This window comes from Ailuropoda melanoleuca, chromosome 15 (genome assembly GCF_002007445.2).
Source record: "Ailuropoda melanoleuca isolate Jingjing chromosome 15, ASM200744v2, whole genome shotgun sequence".
Taxonomy (NCBI): Eukaryota; Metazoa; Chordata; class Mammalia; order Carnivora; family Ursidae; genus Ailuropoda; species Ailuropoda melanoleuca.
This window is the reverse complement of record NC_048232.1, coordinates 33928161-33944426: the sequence shown is the minus strand read 5'-3', so window position 1 is coordinate 33944426 and position 16266 is coordinate 33928161. Positions and strand designations below refer to the sequence as shown.

Genomic DNA, 16266 nt, shown 5'->3' with positions numbered 1-16266 from the left:
TCTATTTACTATGTATTGTTCAGTTCTTAGGTTTGGAAAACAGTGGGTCGGTTAAAATTCCTGAATACAAAATTATTCTAAAGACTCAGTCCATCTTAAGAACTCAGAACGAGAGTATAAAGACTGGTATTATGCTTTCAACAAGAGATGTTTCAAGCTTCCAATATGTCTACCATTAAAGTATTTTAATGCTTTAACATTAAAGCTCTTGGGTAAAGCTGAACATACTGTACTCATGTAAAAGAATAAATGTTTTTACCTGTATGCTAACTGGAATTTTTTTAAAAAATTAAGTCCTTTTTTTTTTTCAAAATAAATATTTGGTTCTTGAAGATAGCAGAAATATGCCCAAAGACTATTGACTTCCCTATTCTCTGATTTTACCAACTCATCCATATATGAGAATTGTAGAAACAGGGTACAGAACTGACTTCCATCTCCAGACTTGCCCAATTTATAAAGAAATCCAAAGAATGAAAATACATCCTTCCGTAGTCATTAACAACAGAGAGAAGAGTCAGTGGGCTTAATGGAAAAGAAAGTGAAACGGTCAAAATAGTTTTCTTACCTAAGAAGATAATTGGCTGGCCCTTTCTTCTGAAGGTGAATAGACTGTGCTGACAAATCTTCCAGACCACATATTTACTTAGAAAAAAATAATAGTAACCACTTTTTAAGTAATGTACATATATTACCTAATCTTCCTAACAATCCTATGAAGTAGCTACTGTATCCCCATTTTATAGCTGAGGAAACTGAGGCACAAACAGGTTAAATTGCCCAAGGTCGATATGACGTGACTAAACTGTGATTCAGAGTACAGCTACAGAGTCCATGTTCTATATGTATATATATATATTTTTTTTAAGTTTATTTAAGTAATCTCTACACCCAGCATGGGGCTTGAACTCATGAACCTGAAATCATGAGTTGCATGCTCTTCTAACTGAGCCAGCCAGGCGCCCCTACACAGTTCATGTGCTTAATCACTCCAGAATATTGCCTCCCCTATCTGAAAAAAATTTCAGAATTTCTCATTCCTGGTAAACTCCACTATTTCATTTAATCCTAATTTATTAATCCTCACTTTACAAGTAGTTTTCAAAGCATAACGTCACTGCTTCCCTTAAAAGGCAGCCACAATTGTCGTAAACCCTTTAGCTCAAATAGTGCTGGCTGGTTTAGGTAATGTATTTGTTGAGTCCTTTGTAGGGCTGAGGGAGGGCATGGGGATCAGGACCCATGGCCTTTTCTTTAACAAAACACTGAATTTACATTCTACTCTCAGGAATCTTAAGTATAAAGCATGAGCTCTTAACGTGCGGCCTGGGACTATTAGAATGGATTAGTTTTAGGATATCTATTTGCCCAAAACAGCAGGCAAAAAGAACTGTATATGTGTCTGTTCTTTTTTCTGAGGAGTGTAATCGAATAGTTTCAACATCGGTCTAAATTGTGTATTCCAAAAATAAAATAACTGAGGGTTAACCTAAGGCACTGCTAGCTTACACTGATGTGACTACAATCTGTAGCGTTCGATATTATTTGGTATCTCCTATTTCCCTGCATTAGTTGAAAAAGGGAAAGCAAAAAGTCACTATAATACCTCTGTGGCTACTTTACAGACCAGAGGGCAGAGGTTGCTTCTCTCAGAACAATTTTCCTTCGGGTATCAAAAATGCCTCGACTTAGGACACTGGAAAGGGTCGCCTATCTACGGAGTGCATGGCTCGGCGCTGAAGCTCCTGCCAGGCCAGCGCATCCTGTACCGAATTCTTACCCTTATTTAGACCTCGTCACCACCCCCGTCTGGGAACAGTAGGACGGGTCACTAGTTAAAGGAAGTGACTGCCGGCAGCTCCTGACCCGGAATCGGATCCTGATCCCGCCCCCTCCGCCAGGCTTCCCTCTGCAACAGGCGTGGGTCACGCTCCCGCTCGCTCTCTTTCTGCCGCCATCTTGGTTCCGCGTTCCCCGCACAGTAAGTCCTGTCTTCGCCGCTACTCTATCCGTAGCCATCCGCCTTTCTTGAGGACTGAGCCGCCCCAGAGACTGAGAGCTAAGGGGAGTTGGAGGTTTTATGGGGCTACTGGGTTCCTACTCGGCCCTGGGAAGTGTGGCCTTGGGGCCTCCGGACAAAATGGGGTCTGCGGTTGATATCCTGGCAAAAGCAGGGCAGAGGGGCCGCGTGCCTGGCCTGGAGGCTAGGGCTGGGGAGATAGAGCCGTTGCGGTGTTGGGGGCGAAAGCGGAGTGCGTCTGCCGTTGGGAACAGCTTCACGAGAACCCAAAGGAGGTTAAGGGGGTCACAGCCTTGGAACACCCCCCCACACACACACACGCCGTTCTTAATTGTGACAAGCGAGTGTTGGGACTTAGGCACCGTCCTTCCCCTCCTGGTTCCCGAAAGTCGGCAAACGGGAGACCTGGTGCTCCCAGCCCAGGCGGCGTGAGTGTAGGAGGGGAGGTGGTGCAAGGTAGCGTCTGAAGTCTCCCGAGGTCGGGAGCCAGACTGGGATCCTCTTCTCGGGTTGAGAACGCAGTGGTGACTGTTGCCTTCGTGGGATTTGGAGTGTAGAGTGAAAGGAACCTCTGGGTACTGGAAGTCCGTTCTCTGTGGAGTAAAGAGAGGTAGAAGGTGATTCGCTTGATCCGAGATCTGAGGGTCACGTCTTATTTCTTACCTATTCCCAGCTGCTTTGGGGAGGATTGTCCCGAAACACCCTCGTGATTTTTTTTTCTTAACAGCCCTTCGCAGAGTTTTTAAGGATATTTGACTCTGGGCTGGGCAGCAGAACGGATCCCAGTCAATTCAGGCCTCCTTTTTATTCCCTTCAGAAATGCCTGGTGAAGCCACAGAAACCGTCCCTGCTACAGAGCAGGAGTTGCCACAGCCCCAGGCTGAGACAGGTAGGTTCCCCTGGCCCCCTTACTGTTCGTTAAAATTGTAAGACCTAAAACCATTTGGTGGGTAAAATGGCAAAGGGAATACCCTCTGGTTTTTCAGAGTTAACTCATTAAAGATGGCTGTAGCTTTCCCAGGGAGGAGAGAATCCATGCTCTTAACTGCTGCCCTGGAGGGACTTCATTAGGGATTGGAACATAAACAGTATATTTAAGATCTAGGAGCGTAAAAAGCTCCCAGGCCTCCTTTGTAGGTTATGGCAACTGCCTCACAGGATGTTCTGTGGAGCCCTCACCTCACACAGGAAAACTGAGCAGGGAAGGGGCTTGGTGATTCTTACCTATTGGAACTGGACGACACTTGCAGGCCAAGGAGACCTGAGCTTTTGTGAAGTTCCAGCCAGCAAGTTGCATCAAGGTTTTAGATGGCAGAGCTTGGCATTGTGCCTTCATCACATGTCTGGATGAGATGTGTGTTGGTGGTAAATGTGTCCTACTGGGCCCCTCGGCCCTCCTAGGTTGGTTAACTTATTTTATGGGTTGGTGCTATGATGTTTCTAGTGTGCTGGAATAAGTGCCTGCATCAACAGCTTGCCTGGAACCCAAGATTGAAATAAAGCTTTTCTTTGACTGCTCTTCAGCTTTGAAATTGATGGATATAAACAGTGTAAAGACAAGTTTTGAATCATGGTGAAAATACTTCTCTAGAAAACTTGAGAGAGGGTAGTGAAAAAATATTCAGTGATATTCTTGCTGCGTCAGTTGTGCTGAAATAAATGAAGGGACTCTTCAGGCTGTAACTTCCATCTTCACTTTTTCTTACTATAAATTTTTTTAACTCCACCTGTCACTTCAGGGTAATTCTGTTCTCTTTCTGCAATTAAAATAGAGTTGTTTAAAGTTGAAAGCATTGAGGTTCTCTTTCCCCACCTGTCTGATTTTAGCAGCTGAAGGGATTAATACAGCTGCTAGAAAAGAAAAAGGAGGGGGCCTCTAAGCTAGTGAACAAGCTATATGAAATCCTTGAAGTACAAGGGACTTAATGGAAGGAGAAAATAAAGGACTGGTCTTGAAAGATCCTGTAGTTTGGTGCTAAACAAAACCTTATTGAACAACTTGATTTTACAAATGTGGAGACTGAAATTCAGATGAATTTAGAATAATCTGGTTTCAAGTTCATGCCATTTGCTTCTGAAGTCATCTTTAGTGCTGTTAAGCTTATTTCTGAATAGTTTGAGCTTGACAGTAGGTTTAATAATATTAAGGGAGTGCCAGTAGTAAAACACTGAATTTTTTCTGTAACTACAGTTAAGTAATTATTACAACAAATGCAAAAACTAGCCCAAGGAATTGGTTGTGGTGTCTGAAGCAAGTAAATTGGGGCTTATCCCATCTTGAAGTCCAGTCAGAGGAAAACATTCTAAGTTTCAAATTCTCATTCATATGTTTGGAGACATTTACGCTATAATTGTAAGACTTTGACCCACCAACTCTCCAGGAAAAACTGGTTGAGCCACCTGTCTTTTCTGTAGTAGGATACTCTTAACAATTTTAGAATTACTGGTTAAATAAATTGTGAATTTTTATCATTCAGAAAATCTTTTACTGAGCTTTACTCCAGTGCTGAACATTGGTCTATTTTGGCAGAATGACATACTTATCCAGTAAGGGGTGGAGAGCCAATGTATTCTCCACTCCAATTCCCTGCTTCCAAAATAGAACCACAGTCTGGTTTAACAAGTTGGGCTACAGTTTCATAATACAGTCCCTACCCTTGTGACTAAGCTCTCTCCCTGGCAGTCTAATTCATCTTAAATTGATGTCTGAAGAGCTAACAATACCTGGGAAGGTGTGTAGACATTATAAAGTGCAACCCATTTGTGGTTGGTTTTTTGCTTGTTTGTTTTGGGTGAGTGGGTAAACTGAGGCATAGGGAGGCAAAGTGACTTAGTATTTAATACTTCACATAGAATTGTGTATTGACACCACCTTCCTAAAACTTTATTCTAAGAGATTTTTCTTGACCCGGTGAAAGCCTGAGCATGTAAAGACTTGGTTTGGTTTGGGGGAGGGGGGTTGTTTTTGTTTTTGTTTTTCGTTCAGTTCCACCTGCCCATCATTATCACCACTCACTGCCTTCCTTGTTCCAATTTTCAGTGTCTGTTTCAGTTAGTTCGTGATCCTTGACAGTAAAACAGCTATTCTACTGGTATTCTGTGGCCTGTAAGAAAGACTTTGGATTCATTCAAGGAGGGAAGGGAGGCACATCTGGGAAAGGGTGGAAAGCATGCTGTTCCCAAGCCACTCCTAGGCCTGTGCTCCCCATTTAGAGACTAATAGGCTGCTTAGACTGTTATCTCCACCTTAAAATAGTTTGCTTTTTTTTTTTTTTTCTTTTTTTGGTAGAACTTGGGAAATGTGGGAGATGGGGAGAGGGTTGTATTCTTACTCGACCACTGAAGTATGTTTGGGGAAGGTTGCTGTTGCCTGTCACCTTTGTCTAATCCTGTGTGGTGACTTTCAGTCTCAGATTAAAAATTCCGTGTTTCCTGTGAGGCATGTTATACCAAGTTGGGCTGCATAACTCACCTTTGTTTTTTTCCTTCCCTTTCCTTCTTTATCCCCTTTTTTGCTTTTCTCCTCCAGCTGTGCTTCCTGTGTCTTCAGCCTTGAGTGTTACTGCTGCCCTAGGGCAGCCTGAATCTACACTTCCCCCTCCTTGCTCCCTGGCCCCCCAACAATGCCCTCTGGCAACCCCTAACCAGCCTTCCCCATTCCTTTCTCCCTCTAGTATTGTCTCAACCCCTTTTGAAGCTCCCTTCCCCCAGTCATCCTCTGGAACAGCCCTGCCTTTGGGAGTTGCTCCTTCCCCCACTGACACCCCAACTTTCCTACCAAACCTGATAGGGCCTCCCATCTCCCCAGCTGCCTTAGCTCTGGCCTCTCCCATGATAACTCCAACTGTGAAAGGTGCCCATTCCTCTTCAGCTTCCTTGGCTCTGGTGGCCTTGGCTCCCCACTCAGTTCAGAAGAGCTCTGCTTATCCTCTTAACCCTCTTAGTTCACCTCCTTTGATTGCTATGGCTGAGTCCGGGTCAGTGACGTCTCTGTCAACTCCCATTGCTTCCTCAGAACCAAAGACCTCTCCTGTTCAAGCTCCCGTGCAAGTAGACCCTAATCCAAAAGGCACCCCCATCCCTCCAGGTATAGTCAGTGCTGTTCCTTCCCAGTTTGGAACTCCCTTGGCCTCTGTTCAGTCTGGAGTAGCCTCGTCTCCTCAAATGCCATCCGCCACTCCCCCAGCCATCACTCCCCCTCAGTTCAAAGACATGCCTATTTCCTCAGCTCTGACTTCTACGCAAAACCCTGAAAGCCTCAGCCTAGAGGGACCCCTTAGTTCACCGGCTGCATTATCGCTTTCAACCCAGTCTGTAACTGTGGCTCCCAGCGTCCCTCCAGTTTTCCTCACTTCTCTAGGCTCTCCTCTTGCACCTTTACATCAGAGTTCTCTTGGTTCTCCTATTCGGCCCTTAGGTCAAACAGGCCCTAATGTTCTGTCAAATCCTCGAGTGGATGCCATTTCTGCAGATCATTCTCCTGTAGGGACCTCTAACCCTTCTCAGAGATCTGTAATTCCTCCACTTCCTTCCAGAAATGAGGGGGTTCCAGCTTCCCCTCTGGCTCTTTCTGTTGAGAAAGACCTCTCTGCCGTCACTGACATAGCCTCCTTCAGCCCTTCTGGCTCATCAAATGTAGCTGCCTCTTCTCCATTGTCTCCTACAGCCTCTCTCATTCTCAAAGGCTCTCCTAATGCCACTCATCAGCCTTTGGTGGCCCAAATTCCTCCTCCTCCAGGGAGTCCAAGCTTGAAAGCTCCTGTTTGTTCTGTCGGAGCCATCCCGTTTGTTATGACGAACCCCTCTACAATTTCTGCAGCACCTGCTACCTTCGAGGTAGCTTCTTGTATGTCTCCTCCAATTTCATCAGGTCGCATAAGTAGTAAGGACTCAGCTTCCTCAATTATGGCTCCTGTGGCTCCCAAAGAGTTTTCTACTCCTCAGGTAGCCCCTCTGGGAATACCAGTCCTCCCTCCTCTGTCATCCTCTGAGAACCCCAAAAGTCTCCCTGCATCAGCATTGGTAAAGTTACCAACCCAAAAAGATACCCAAACTGAACCCTCTCCTGTTATAGGAGCTCCTGTTACACTAGCACAGGCAGGACTCCCTACCAAGGAAGACTCTACTCTAATACCATTGGCCCTGGCAGCCCCTAAGAATCCCCCCTCTCCCCAGAGTACATCATCATCTCTGGAGATAGCTCGTTCTCCTGAAGGCACCTTAGCAAAGAAAAGCCTTGTAGAGCCTCTCCCTGTAGTTCCACCAGCTGGTACTGCTCCCTCTCCTCTGGGCGTTAACTCCCCAACCTCTGTAATCAAGACAGATCCTTGTGCAAGCCCTGACCCCACTAGTCTGCTTCTCAAAAGTTCTCTCACTACCCCAAACATAGCTACATTTCCTTGGGAACGTGCTGCTGCTGCTGCTGGGGTGGCTCCTGCGATTACCAAAGCTACCTCCACTCCTGCCACTACAGCCAGCCCTTTTCTAGGAGATGTCTCTTCAGCTCATAAAAACCACCCAGATAAGAAGGGTAGTTCCACTCTTACTATTTTACCTTTGGTTCCTCCAGCCTCTGAAAGTTGCCCTGTGGCTCCAACTGTGACTTTATCCCCCCAGAATATTTCTGTTTTTCCAGCTGCCATGGTACTAGCCCCTGAAATTTCCAAGTCTGAGCCCTTTCCCTCTCTTCCTCCTCAAAGTGCAAAGAAAGTTCATGGTATTTCTCATACCTCAGCATTGGCACCTGTGGCTTCCTCTCCTGAAGGGCACCTGGCCGAGGACTCTGGTGCTTCTGTTAATGCATCTTCTGAAGGAACTTCCTTAACTGACTCGCCATCTCCTTTAGGGACTAGTGTGTCTCCTCAAACTAAAAGACATCTCACCAAGAAGGGTTCAGCTCCTTCTACCTTAACTCTTTCTCCTCTTTCAAAAAGTGTTCCTGCTATCCCTGATACTCCTGCTGGAAATCACTCATCCCCTGTTTCTCCAGTTGAAGCTTCCTTTCTTCCAGAGGCCAATCTTTCTTTTCAAGTCCCTAAAGGGTCACTGGCCAAGAAGCATTCCCCCACTCCCTCCCCTAAAGAGACTCCAGTTACCCCATCTCCCAAAGAGGCCTTCACTCCCCTAGCTGTGGTTCCTTCCTCCCCCAAAAGAACCCCAGCTACTCCATCTCCCAAAGGGACCCCCACTGCCCCACCTGTGGCTCCTCCATCCCCTGAAGAGACCTCCACTCCCCCAGCTATGACTCCTTCCTCTCCCAAAGAGTCCCCCACTACCCAGTCTTCCAGAGGGGCCCCCACTGCCCCAGCTGTGGCTCCTCCCTCCCCCAAAGGGGGCCAAGCAACGCCATCTCCTAAAGAGACCTCCATTCCCCCAGTTACGACTCCTTCCTCCCCCAAAAAGTCCCCAGCTACCCAGTCTCCCAGAGGGAACCCCATTGCAGCTCCTCCCTCCCCCAATGAATCTCAAGCAACTCCAGCCCCCAAAAGAACCCCAGCTACTCCATCTCCCAAAGGGGCCCCCACTGCCCCACCTGGGGCTCCTCCCTCCCCTAAAGGGGGCCAAGCAACCCCATCCCCTAAAGAGACCTCTACTCCCCCAGCTATGACTCCTTCCTCCCCCAAAAATTCCCCAGCTGCCCAACCTCACAGTGGGGCCCCCACCTTCCAAGCTGTGCCCCCTCCCTCTCCCAAAGAGTCCCAAGCAACTCCAGCCCCCAAAAGAGCCCCAGCTACTCCATCTCCCAGAGGGGCCCCCACTGCCCCAGCTGTGGCCCCTCCCTCCCCCAAAGAGTCCCCAGCTAGCCAATCTCCCAAAAGAGCCCCAGCTGTGGCTCCTCCCTCCCCCAAAGGGGGCCAAGCAACCCCATCCCCTAAAGAGACCTCCACTCCCCCAGCTATGGCTCCTTCCTCCCCCAAAAAGTCCCCAGCTGCCCAACCTCCCAGTGGGACCCCCACCTCCCAAGCTGTGCCTCCTCCCTCTCCCAAAGAGTCCCAAGCAACTCCGGCCCCCAAAAGAGCCCCAGTAACTCCATCTCCCAAAGGGGCCCCCACTGCCCCAGCTGTGGCTCCTCCCTCCCCCAAAGGGGGCCCAGGTACCCCATCCTCTAAAGAGACCTCCACTCCCCCAGCTATGACTCCTTCCTCCCCCAAGGAGTCCCCAGCTACTCAACCTCCCAGAGGGGCTTCTACCCCCCAAGCTATGGCTCCTTCCTCTCCCAAAGAGTCGCAAGCAACTCCACTCCCCAAAAGATCCCCAGCTACCCCACCTCCCAAAGGGGCCTCCACTGGCCCAGCTGTGGCTCCTCCCTCCCCCAAAAAGTCCCAAACAACTCCAACCCCCAAAAGAGCTCCAGCAGCTCCATCTCCTAAAGGGGGCCAAGCAACCCCATCCCCTAAAGAGACTTCCACTGCCCCAGCTGTGGCTCCTTCCTCCCCAAAAGAGTCCCCAACTACCCAGTCTCTCAGAGGGAACCCCATTGCAGCTCCTCCCTCCCCCAAAGAGTCTCAAGCAACTCCAGCCCCCAAAAGAACCCCAGCTACTCCATCTCCCAAAGGGGCCTCCACTGCCCCAGCTGTGGCTCCTCCCTCCCCCAAAGGGGGCCCAGCAACCCCATCCCCTAAAGAGACTTCCACTCCCCCAGCAATGACTCCTTCCTCAAAAAAAGCCCCAGCTGCCCCATCTCTCAGAGGGTCCCTTACTCCCTCAGCTGTGACTCCTTCCTCCCACAAAGAATCTCCAGCAACTCCAGCCCCCAAAGGGGCCCCAGCAACCCCATCTCCCAAGGGGGCCTCCACTCCCCCAGCTGTGACTCTTTCCTCCCCCAAAGAGTCTCTGGCATCCCCAGCCCCCAAAGGGACCTCAGCAACTCCATCCTCCAAAAGAACCCCAGGAGGAACCCCATCCTCCAAAGGAGCCTCGGCAACTCCATCCCCCAAGAGAGCCCCAGCTACCCCATCCAAAGGTGCCCCCACTCCCTCATCTGAGATTTCTCCCTCACCCAAAGAGGCCCCTACTTCTCCAGTTTCAGTCACATGTCCCTTGGGGTCCATTGCCCCTCAGGCTTCTAATGGCCTACCAACAAAGAAAGGCTCCACAGCTCTCAAAGCAGGACTCCTTGCCCCAGCTCCAGAAAGTGCACCGGTTGTCACAGCTCCCTCTGAGAAAGGTCCACTGGCCAAGAAGAATTCTGCTACTTCACCTCCTGTGTGCCCAGACCCTTCAGCTAAGAATGGTACTAAAGGACCCCTTTCTACAATGGCTCCAGGACCGCTGACGGTCTCTGCTCAGAAAGTCTCTTCAAAGACTCCCCAAACCCTTCCTGTTTCTCCATTAAAAAGCAAAGAGTCTTTTCATTCCCCAAAGAGCCCTTTGACTCTTCCTCTTGAGTCTGTGACACCTACTCCTCTAGCAACAGCTTTCTCTGAGAAGGTCCTTCCTAAAGCTGGATCAGCATCTGTCCCTCCAGCACCCACTCCGTCAGTCTCTCTGCCTCTCGCTCCCTCCCCAGTTCCCCCTGTGCTTCCTAAACAGCAGTTTCTGCTGTCCTCACCTGGGCTGGTGCTGGAATCCCCCTGTAAGCCCTCAGCCCCTGCTGATGAGGATGAGCTGCCGCCTCTGATTCCCCCGGAACCAATCTCGGGGGGAGTGCCTTTCCAGTCGGTCCTCGTCAACATGCCCACCCCCAAACCTGCTGGGATCCCTGCCCCAACCCCCTCTGCCAAGCAGCCTGTTCTGAAGAACAACAAGGGTATTTGCCTTGGTTTGCTGTGTGCATGGTGTGTCGCCCACACCCCTCCTGGGGCTACCCACCAATACTAACCCTAGGATGCGCCGCTTTCTCCAGTCTATCTGCTTGTGTTTGGACATAGAACATAGAGTGATAATTTTAAATGCAAAAGCTCTCGGAATGTGAAACAATCTTGGTTTTCATCACCTCAGTCTGTTTCATAACATCTTGTTATAATATGGTCCAAGCTAACCCTGGATCTACCATCTTTTTTACCTGGATGATCTGACGTTGAAAACCAAGACCTATTAGACCTTTTAATTTGCTCTAATCTCTACCACATAACTAACCTTGTCCCTGGGCCTGGGATTTGCTAAAATGTTGGGAAATCTGGAACTATTCGAATTTCTTTTCACATCTTAGATTTAATAATGACCAGTGCCCAAGGGACTCCCTTTTCAAGACTTCTTTTCCTAGCCTGAGAATGGTGCAGGTGTATGCTTTTTTCTCAGTAGTCTTTATTGATGCTTGGCCTTTTGATTGAGGTAAACTTAAAATACATGAGTTATATTTGGAAGAAATGGGAGAGGTCACAGGACAGTCTCTAACAGAGGTGACTGTTAGAACTGCAGGTTGGCAGTCATTGAGACTCTTCAAGCTATGTTGATGAAACCAGATTGCTAGGGTAAGTGGTTTGAAAATAAGGCTAAACGTGTGTACACAACTGCTTCTGGCCTTCCCCAACTCAGTATGAGGGGAAAGTGTCCTCCCTGGGCTGCCGCCACAATGTGATCTTACTGTTTTTTCACTTAAATGTATCTGGAGATACCTTGTCTGCCAAAACCTTTTGGGGATGGTTGGGCTGTTGGATAGAATTTGGAGTTACAGAAGTCATTGATGTTGGCCTGTGCCAAGTGAAGACTTTGAGAGAAAGGAAGAAGTTATTGTTTACAAACTTGCTTGGCTTTAATTAGTAATTACCTCTTATTTCTGGGGCTGGGTCTTTAATAGATGTGTACACACTAGTTTATGGCTAAATTGGAGGCTGTCAAGCTGGCTTCATACAACTCAGTTGGTTTACATTTAACTTTGCGAGGTCTAGCATAAGCCAGTGACCTCTAGTCCAGGCAGGCTATGGTGAGGTGCCTCCTCCTTATAATGAACTGTAAAATAGTAAAAGTTATTTGTCATCTCAGGGTCTGGAACAGAATCTGACAGTGATGAATCAGTACCAGAGCTTGAGGAACAGGATTCAACACAGGCAACCACACAACAAGCCCAGGTGGGTGTTCTCTTACTTGCTGGTCAAAATACTTGAGTCAAGAAAGCATTGAAGAACAAGGGTTGATAGAGAAGTTGACGTAAGTATTTGGAAATGTGAACCTTCATAAAGAAAAACTTCATGGGCATTGTGACGTCCAGGCCTTACATTCCTTATATTCATAGCTGTGTTATCTCCTTAGCTGGCAGCAGCCGCTGAAATCGATGAAGAACCAGTCAGTAAAGCAAAACAGAGCCGGAGTGAAAAGAAAGCACGGAAGGTAAGATTTTAAGTTATAAACAAGGATTAAAGGTTCTGATGAAGCAGCTTTAGATAGGGGGAACTGTGGTGGTAGAATCATATTTAAAGTGTTAGAAATTGCGATGGCAAAAAAAACAGTTAACCTGGGAAGAGGCTTTGCTTTGTTTTTGTTTGTGTTGTTACTTTTTTGTTTAAATTCAATTAATTAACATATAATGTATTCTTGGTTTCAGAGGTAGAGGTCAGTGATTCGTCAGTCTTGTCTCCCCCCCCCCCTTAAGATTTTATTTTATCTATTTGAGACAGAGAGAGCACAAGCTGGAAGGAGGGTCAGAGGGAGAGGGAGAAGCAGAGTCCCCACTGAGCAGGGAGCCCGATGCCGGGGCTTGATCCTGTCCTGGGATCACGACCTGAGCCAAAGGCAGATGCCTAACCTACTAAGCCACCCAGGCACCCCAGTTCATCAGTCTTACATACTACCCAGTGCTCATTACATCACATGCCCTCCTTAATGTCCCATCACCCAGTTACCCCATCCCTCCACCACCACCCCCTCCAGCAACCCTCAGTTAAGGCTTTGCTTTGGATATAGTTATTACTATGTTCTTTATTTCCTAAAGCTACTTCTTTTTTAAAAATTTTATTTGAGTGAGAGAACGTATGCAGGGGGAGGGGTAGAGGGAGGGCTCCATCTCACAACCCTGAGATACGACCTGAGCCAAAATCAAGAGTTGGACATTCAACTAACTGAGCCATCCAGGTTCCCCTCCAAAGCTACTTCTAGAGAAGTTGAAAACCTGATGTTCTTTTCTATTCCTTAGGCTATGTCCAAACTGGGTCTTCGACAGGTTACAGGGGTTACAAGAGTCACTATCCGGAAATCTAAGAATATCCTCTTTGTCATCACAAAACCAGATGTCTACAAGAGCCCAGCTTCAGATACCTACATAGTTTTTGGGGAAGCCAAGGTAAAATAAAGTTTTCTTGGATGCGCTCTAGACCGGGGTTTCTCAACCTCACCACTATCGATAGTCAGAATTGGATAATTCTTTAGTGTGGAATTTGGGGTCAGATGATTCCTTGTTGTGAAGGGGTTTTCCTGAGTGTTACAATTTTTTTTTTTTAAGATTTTATTTATTTATTTGACAGAGAGACAAGAGAGGGAACACAAGCAGGGGGAGTGGGAGAGGAAGAAGCAGGCTCCCAGCGGAAGAGCCTGATGCAGGGCTCCATCCCAGAACACTGGGATCACGCCCTAAGCCGAAGGCAAACGCTTAACAACTGAGCCACCCAGGTGCCCCTGAGTGTTACAGATATTTAGCAGCATCCTACCCAGTTGTGATAACCAAAAAAATCTCCAGGCATTTGATAGATGTCCCTGGATGACAAAATCACCTCCCAGTTGAGAACCACTGCTTTAGACATACACTAGTTCTCTTTGTACAGTGATATGTAATCTTAGTGAGTTAACCTGAAGTGGTTTTAGAGTGAGAGTTTGGAAAAAATATATATAAAAATATATAAACGATTTACTTCATTTACTGCAGACTAATCTATTCACATAAATCTTTATTTTCTGCCCTATAGATCGAGGATTTATCTCAGCAAGCACAACTAGCAGCTGCTGAGAAATTCAAAGTTCAAGGTGAAGCTGTCTCAAACATTCAAGAAAACACACAGACTCCAACTGTACAGGAGGAGAGTGAAGAGGAAGAGGTATATAGGGAAATCTTTTATACTTTTAATCCTCTCCAGATAGTAGTGTTTTGTGTGGGGTTTTTTTAAGATTTTATTTATTTATAATATTATATATATAATATAATTATTTGTAATATAAATTTATTATTTATCCATGAGAGATAGAGAGGCAGAGGGAGCCCGATTCAGGGCTTGATTCCAGGACACCGGGATCATGACCTGAGCCGAAGGCAGATGCTTAACCAACTGAGCTACCTAGGCACCCAGTATTGTTTTTGTATTGACAAGTGCATTCTATATTGCTTTTGGGTCTCAAATTCAATTTACTTAATGAGTTTCTGAGTTATATTAAGAACTAGATTCAAGAGACTCCTGACTCCAGGGAACTACTGGAGTTGTTCTTGGCCTTTAGGTTATTGTGCTTTTTTTCCTTCTCTTAGGTTGATGAAACCGGTGTAGAGGTTAAGGACATAGAATTGGTCATGTCACAGGCAAATGTGTCAAGAGCAAAGGCAGTCCGAGCCCTGAAGAACAACAGTAATGATATTGTAAATGCTATTATGGTAAGTGTCCAAGCTTTTATTCCTGACTTCTGCCCTGACCAGTTATGGGTGACTTTATTTTCTGTACTTAATATCAGTCAGTTAGAAAGCTTCATTCCAAAGCCTATACTGAGTTATTCATATTTTAGTGGCCTGAATTCTCAATTTGCCTATGACTGCTTCTAATGATCTCTTTTCTTACAGGAATTAACAATGTAACCATCTGAAAACGAGGACTTTTTTTTTGGTGTTTCAAAAGAATAACTGCAGCTTGGTTTGAAATTTGTACTGTTTCTATCATTAATAAAGTTATGGCTTCTTGTTGGATGAACTCAGTGGGTGCTTGGTCTCTCCCCCCCCCACAAAAAAAACACACGAAGGTTCTAGAAACGAAAACACATAATTACTCTTAAGGCCTCAGTTTCAGTTGAAAAGGTTTAGTGCCACAGATTCCTCACTTAAAATCTCAGTCTTTTCATCTCTTAAAAGTTACTATACTAGGCTATCTGTTAGGACTTTCTTGTCTTCAGTGAATACAATTTACAGGTAAAGTTTCTCCTTTCCATTTTCTTTCCCAGATGTTAACCATTAGCAGATCGTGTCTTCTGCCTATATTTAATAATCACCAGCTTCTTTTCTGGCCCTACAGTCTTTTTGAATATATATATATTGGACTTCATCTGGCCTTTGAGAAGCAGTTCACATTGGTTGCATCCTGATCTGTAGGAGCTTGGCACGGGGTTGGAGAGGGTGCATAATGGATGTGGATGCAAGGACTGCACTTTGTACAAACTGTAAAGGTACCTCATGAAGGGAGTGTTTGGCTGTTGTATACAGTGCAAACACTGCTCTCAGACATACACTGTACAGACATTTTAATGTGCAAAATAAATTATGGTTAGGGTAGCCATCATTATGTGAAGACAGTAAGTGAAAACTAGGCAAACTGATAAATAACAATTAGCCAGTGTATGAAAATATGCATAACTCCATAGAAGTCCTAGGAGAAGAGTAAAGCTTCTGAGTTTGGGTTGTTAGAAAATGGTTTGGGCAAAAAGCAGAGGACTAAAATTTGGAAATGGGAAGGCTAAAAGTAAATGTAGAGGCAAGAATCCTAAAACAAGTGATAATATACTTAGAAGGAATGTTAAGATGGGAATAAATCAGATTAACATGGTAGAAGGCTTTGTGGGCTAAAGAGGTTTAGACATTTCTATTCCTGAATTCAATTTTTTTTTTTTTTTAGTTTAATCTCTTTACCCAACATGGGGCTCAAACTCAACCCCAGGGTCAAGAGTCGTATGCTCCTCTGACTGAGCCAGCACTTGAATTCAGTCTTCTTGATCCCTATGAGAGTAGATACTATTTTAACAGATGTGAGTGAAAGTTGGGGACCAAAGAGGTCAAGTGACTTCCCCCAAAAACAGCCATACTGAGTAGGGTCTTTTCATTGCGGTAGGCTGTATTGGTGAGTGGTAGTCTACCACTATCCTGGAGAACCACAAATTGTCTGGCTGAGAATGATGACCTGCTTCCATTTTACTGGGGTAGAACAGTTCATTTGCTGAACAAAACTCTCCAGGCTGGGAAGCCTGCGTGGCTCAGTTGGTTAAGCATCTGCCCTCAGCTTAGGTCATGATCCTGGGGTCCTGGGATCAAGTCCCACGTTGGGCTCCTTGCTCAGTAGGAAACCTGCTACTCTGCCTGTTGCTCCCCCTGCTTGTGCGTGCTCTCTCACACTCTCGCTCTCTCTGAC

The 16266-nt window shown here is 46.3% G+C and overlaps 2 protein-coding genes across 4 annotated transcripts in view; one reads left to right on the top strand and one right to left on the bottom strand.

The window, feature by feature from the left end:
* Window positions 1-632, bottom strand: part of LOC100474694 (17-beta-hydroxysteroid dehydrogenase type 6) — a 55987-nt gene extending 55355 nt beyond the window's left edge. Inside the window, exon 1 of the mRNA XM_034643600.1 lies at window positions 569-632. The gene's annotated coding sequence lies outside the window, so the exon portion shown is untranslated. The remainder of the gene's footprint in view (window positions 1-568) is intronic.
* A 1195-nt stretch (window positions 633-1827) lies between these two features.
* Window positions 1828-14841, top strand: NACA (nascent polypeptide associated complex subunit alpha). 3 transcript variants are annotated; one of them, XM_002915995.4, is made up of 8 exons: window positions 1828-1981; window positions 2838-2909; window positions 11945-12030; window positions 12212-12289; window positions 13092-13238; window positions 13858-13986; window positions 14409-14531; window positions 14715-14841. In XM_002915995.4, exons 2-8 carry the CDS (start codon window positions 2840-2842, stop codon window positions 14727-14729), a joined length of 648 nt encoding a protein of 215 aa, XP_002916041.1. In that variant the 5' UTR covers window positions 1828-1981; window positions 2838-2839; the 3' UTR covers window positions 14730-14841. The 3 variants fall into 3 exon arrangements, with proteins under 3 accessions (XP_002916041.1, XP_034499492.1, XP_019651742.1); XM_034643601.1 differs by having other exon boundaries at window positions 1879-1981; window positions 2748-2909; XM_019796183.2 differs by having other exon boundaries at window positions 1911-2064.
* Window positions 14842-16266: the final 1425 nt, after the last annotated feature.

What these genes read in the sequence shown, in the direction of transcription:
- NACA (XM_002915995.4), top strand. Translation starts at nt 2,840, where the DNA reads ATGCCTGGTGAAGCCACAGAAACCGTCCCTGCTACAGAGCAGGAGTTG. An exon ending in CAACCACACAACAAGCCCAG is followed by an intron (nt 12,031 to 12,211) that starts GTGGGTGTTCTC and finishes TTATCTCCTTAG; the next exon opens with CTGGCAGCAGCCGCTGAAAT. An exon ending in TAGTTTTTGGGGAAGCCAAG is followed by an intron (nt 13,239 to 13,857) that starts GTAAAATAAAGT and finishes TCTGCCCTATAG; the next exon opens with ATCGAGGATTTATCTCAGCA.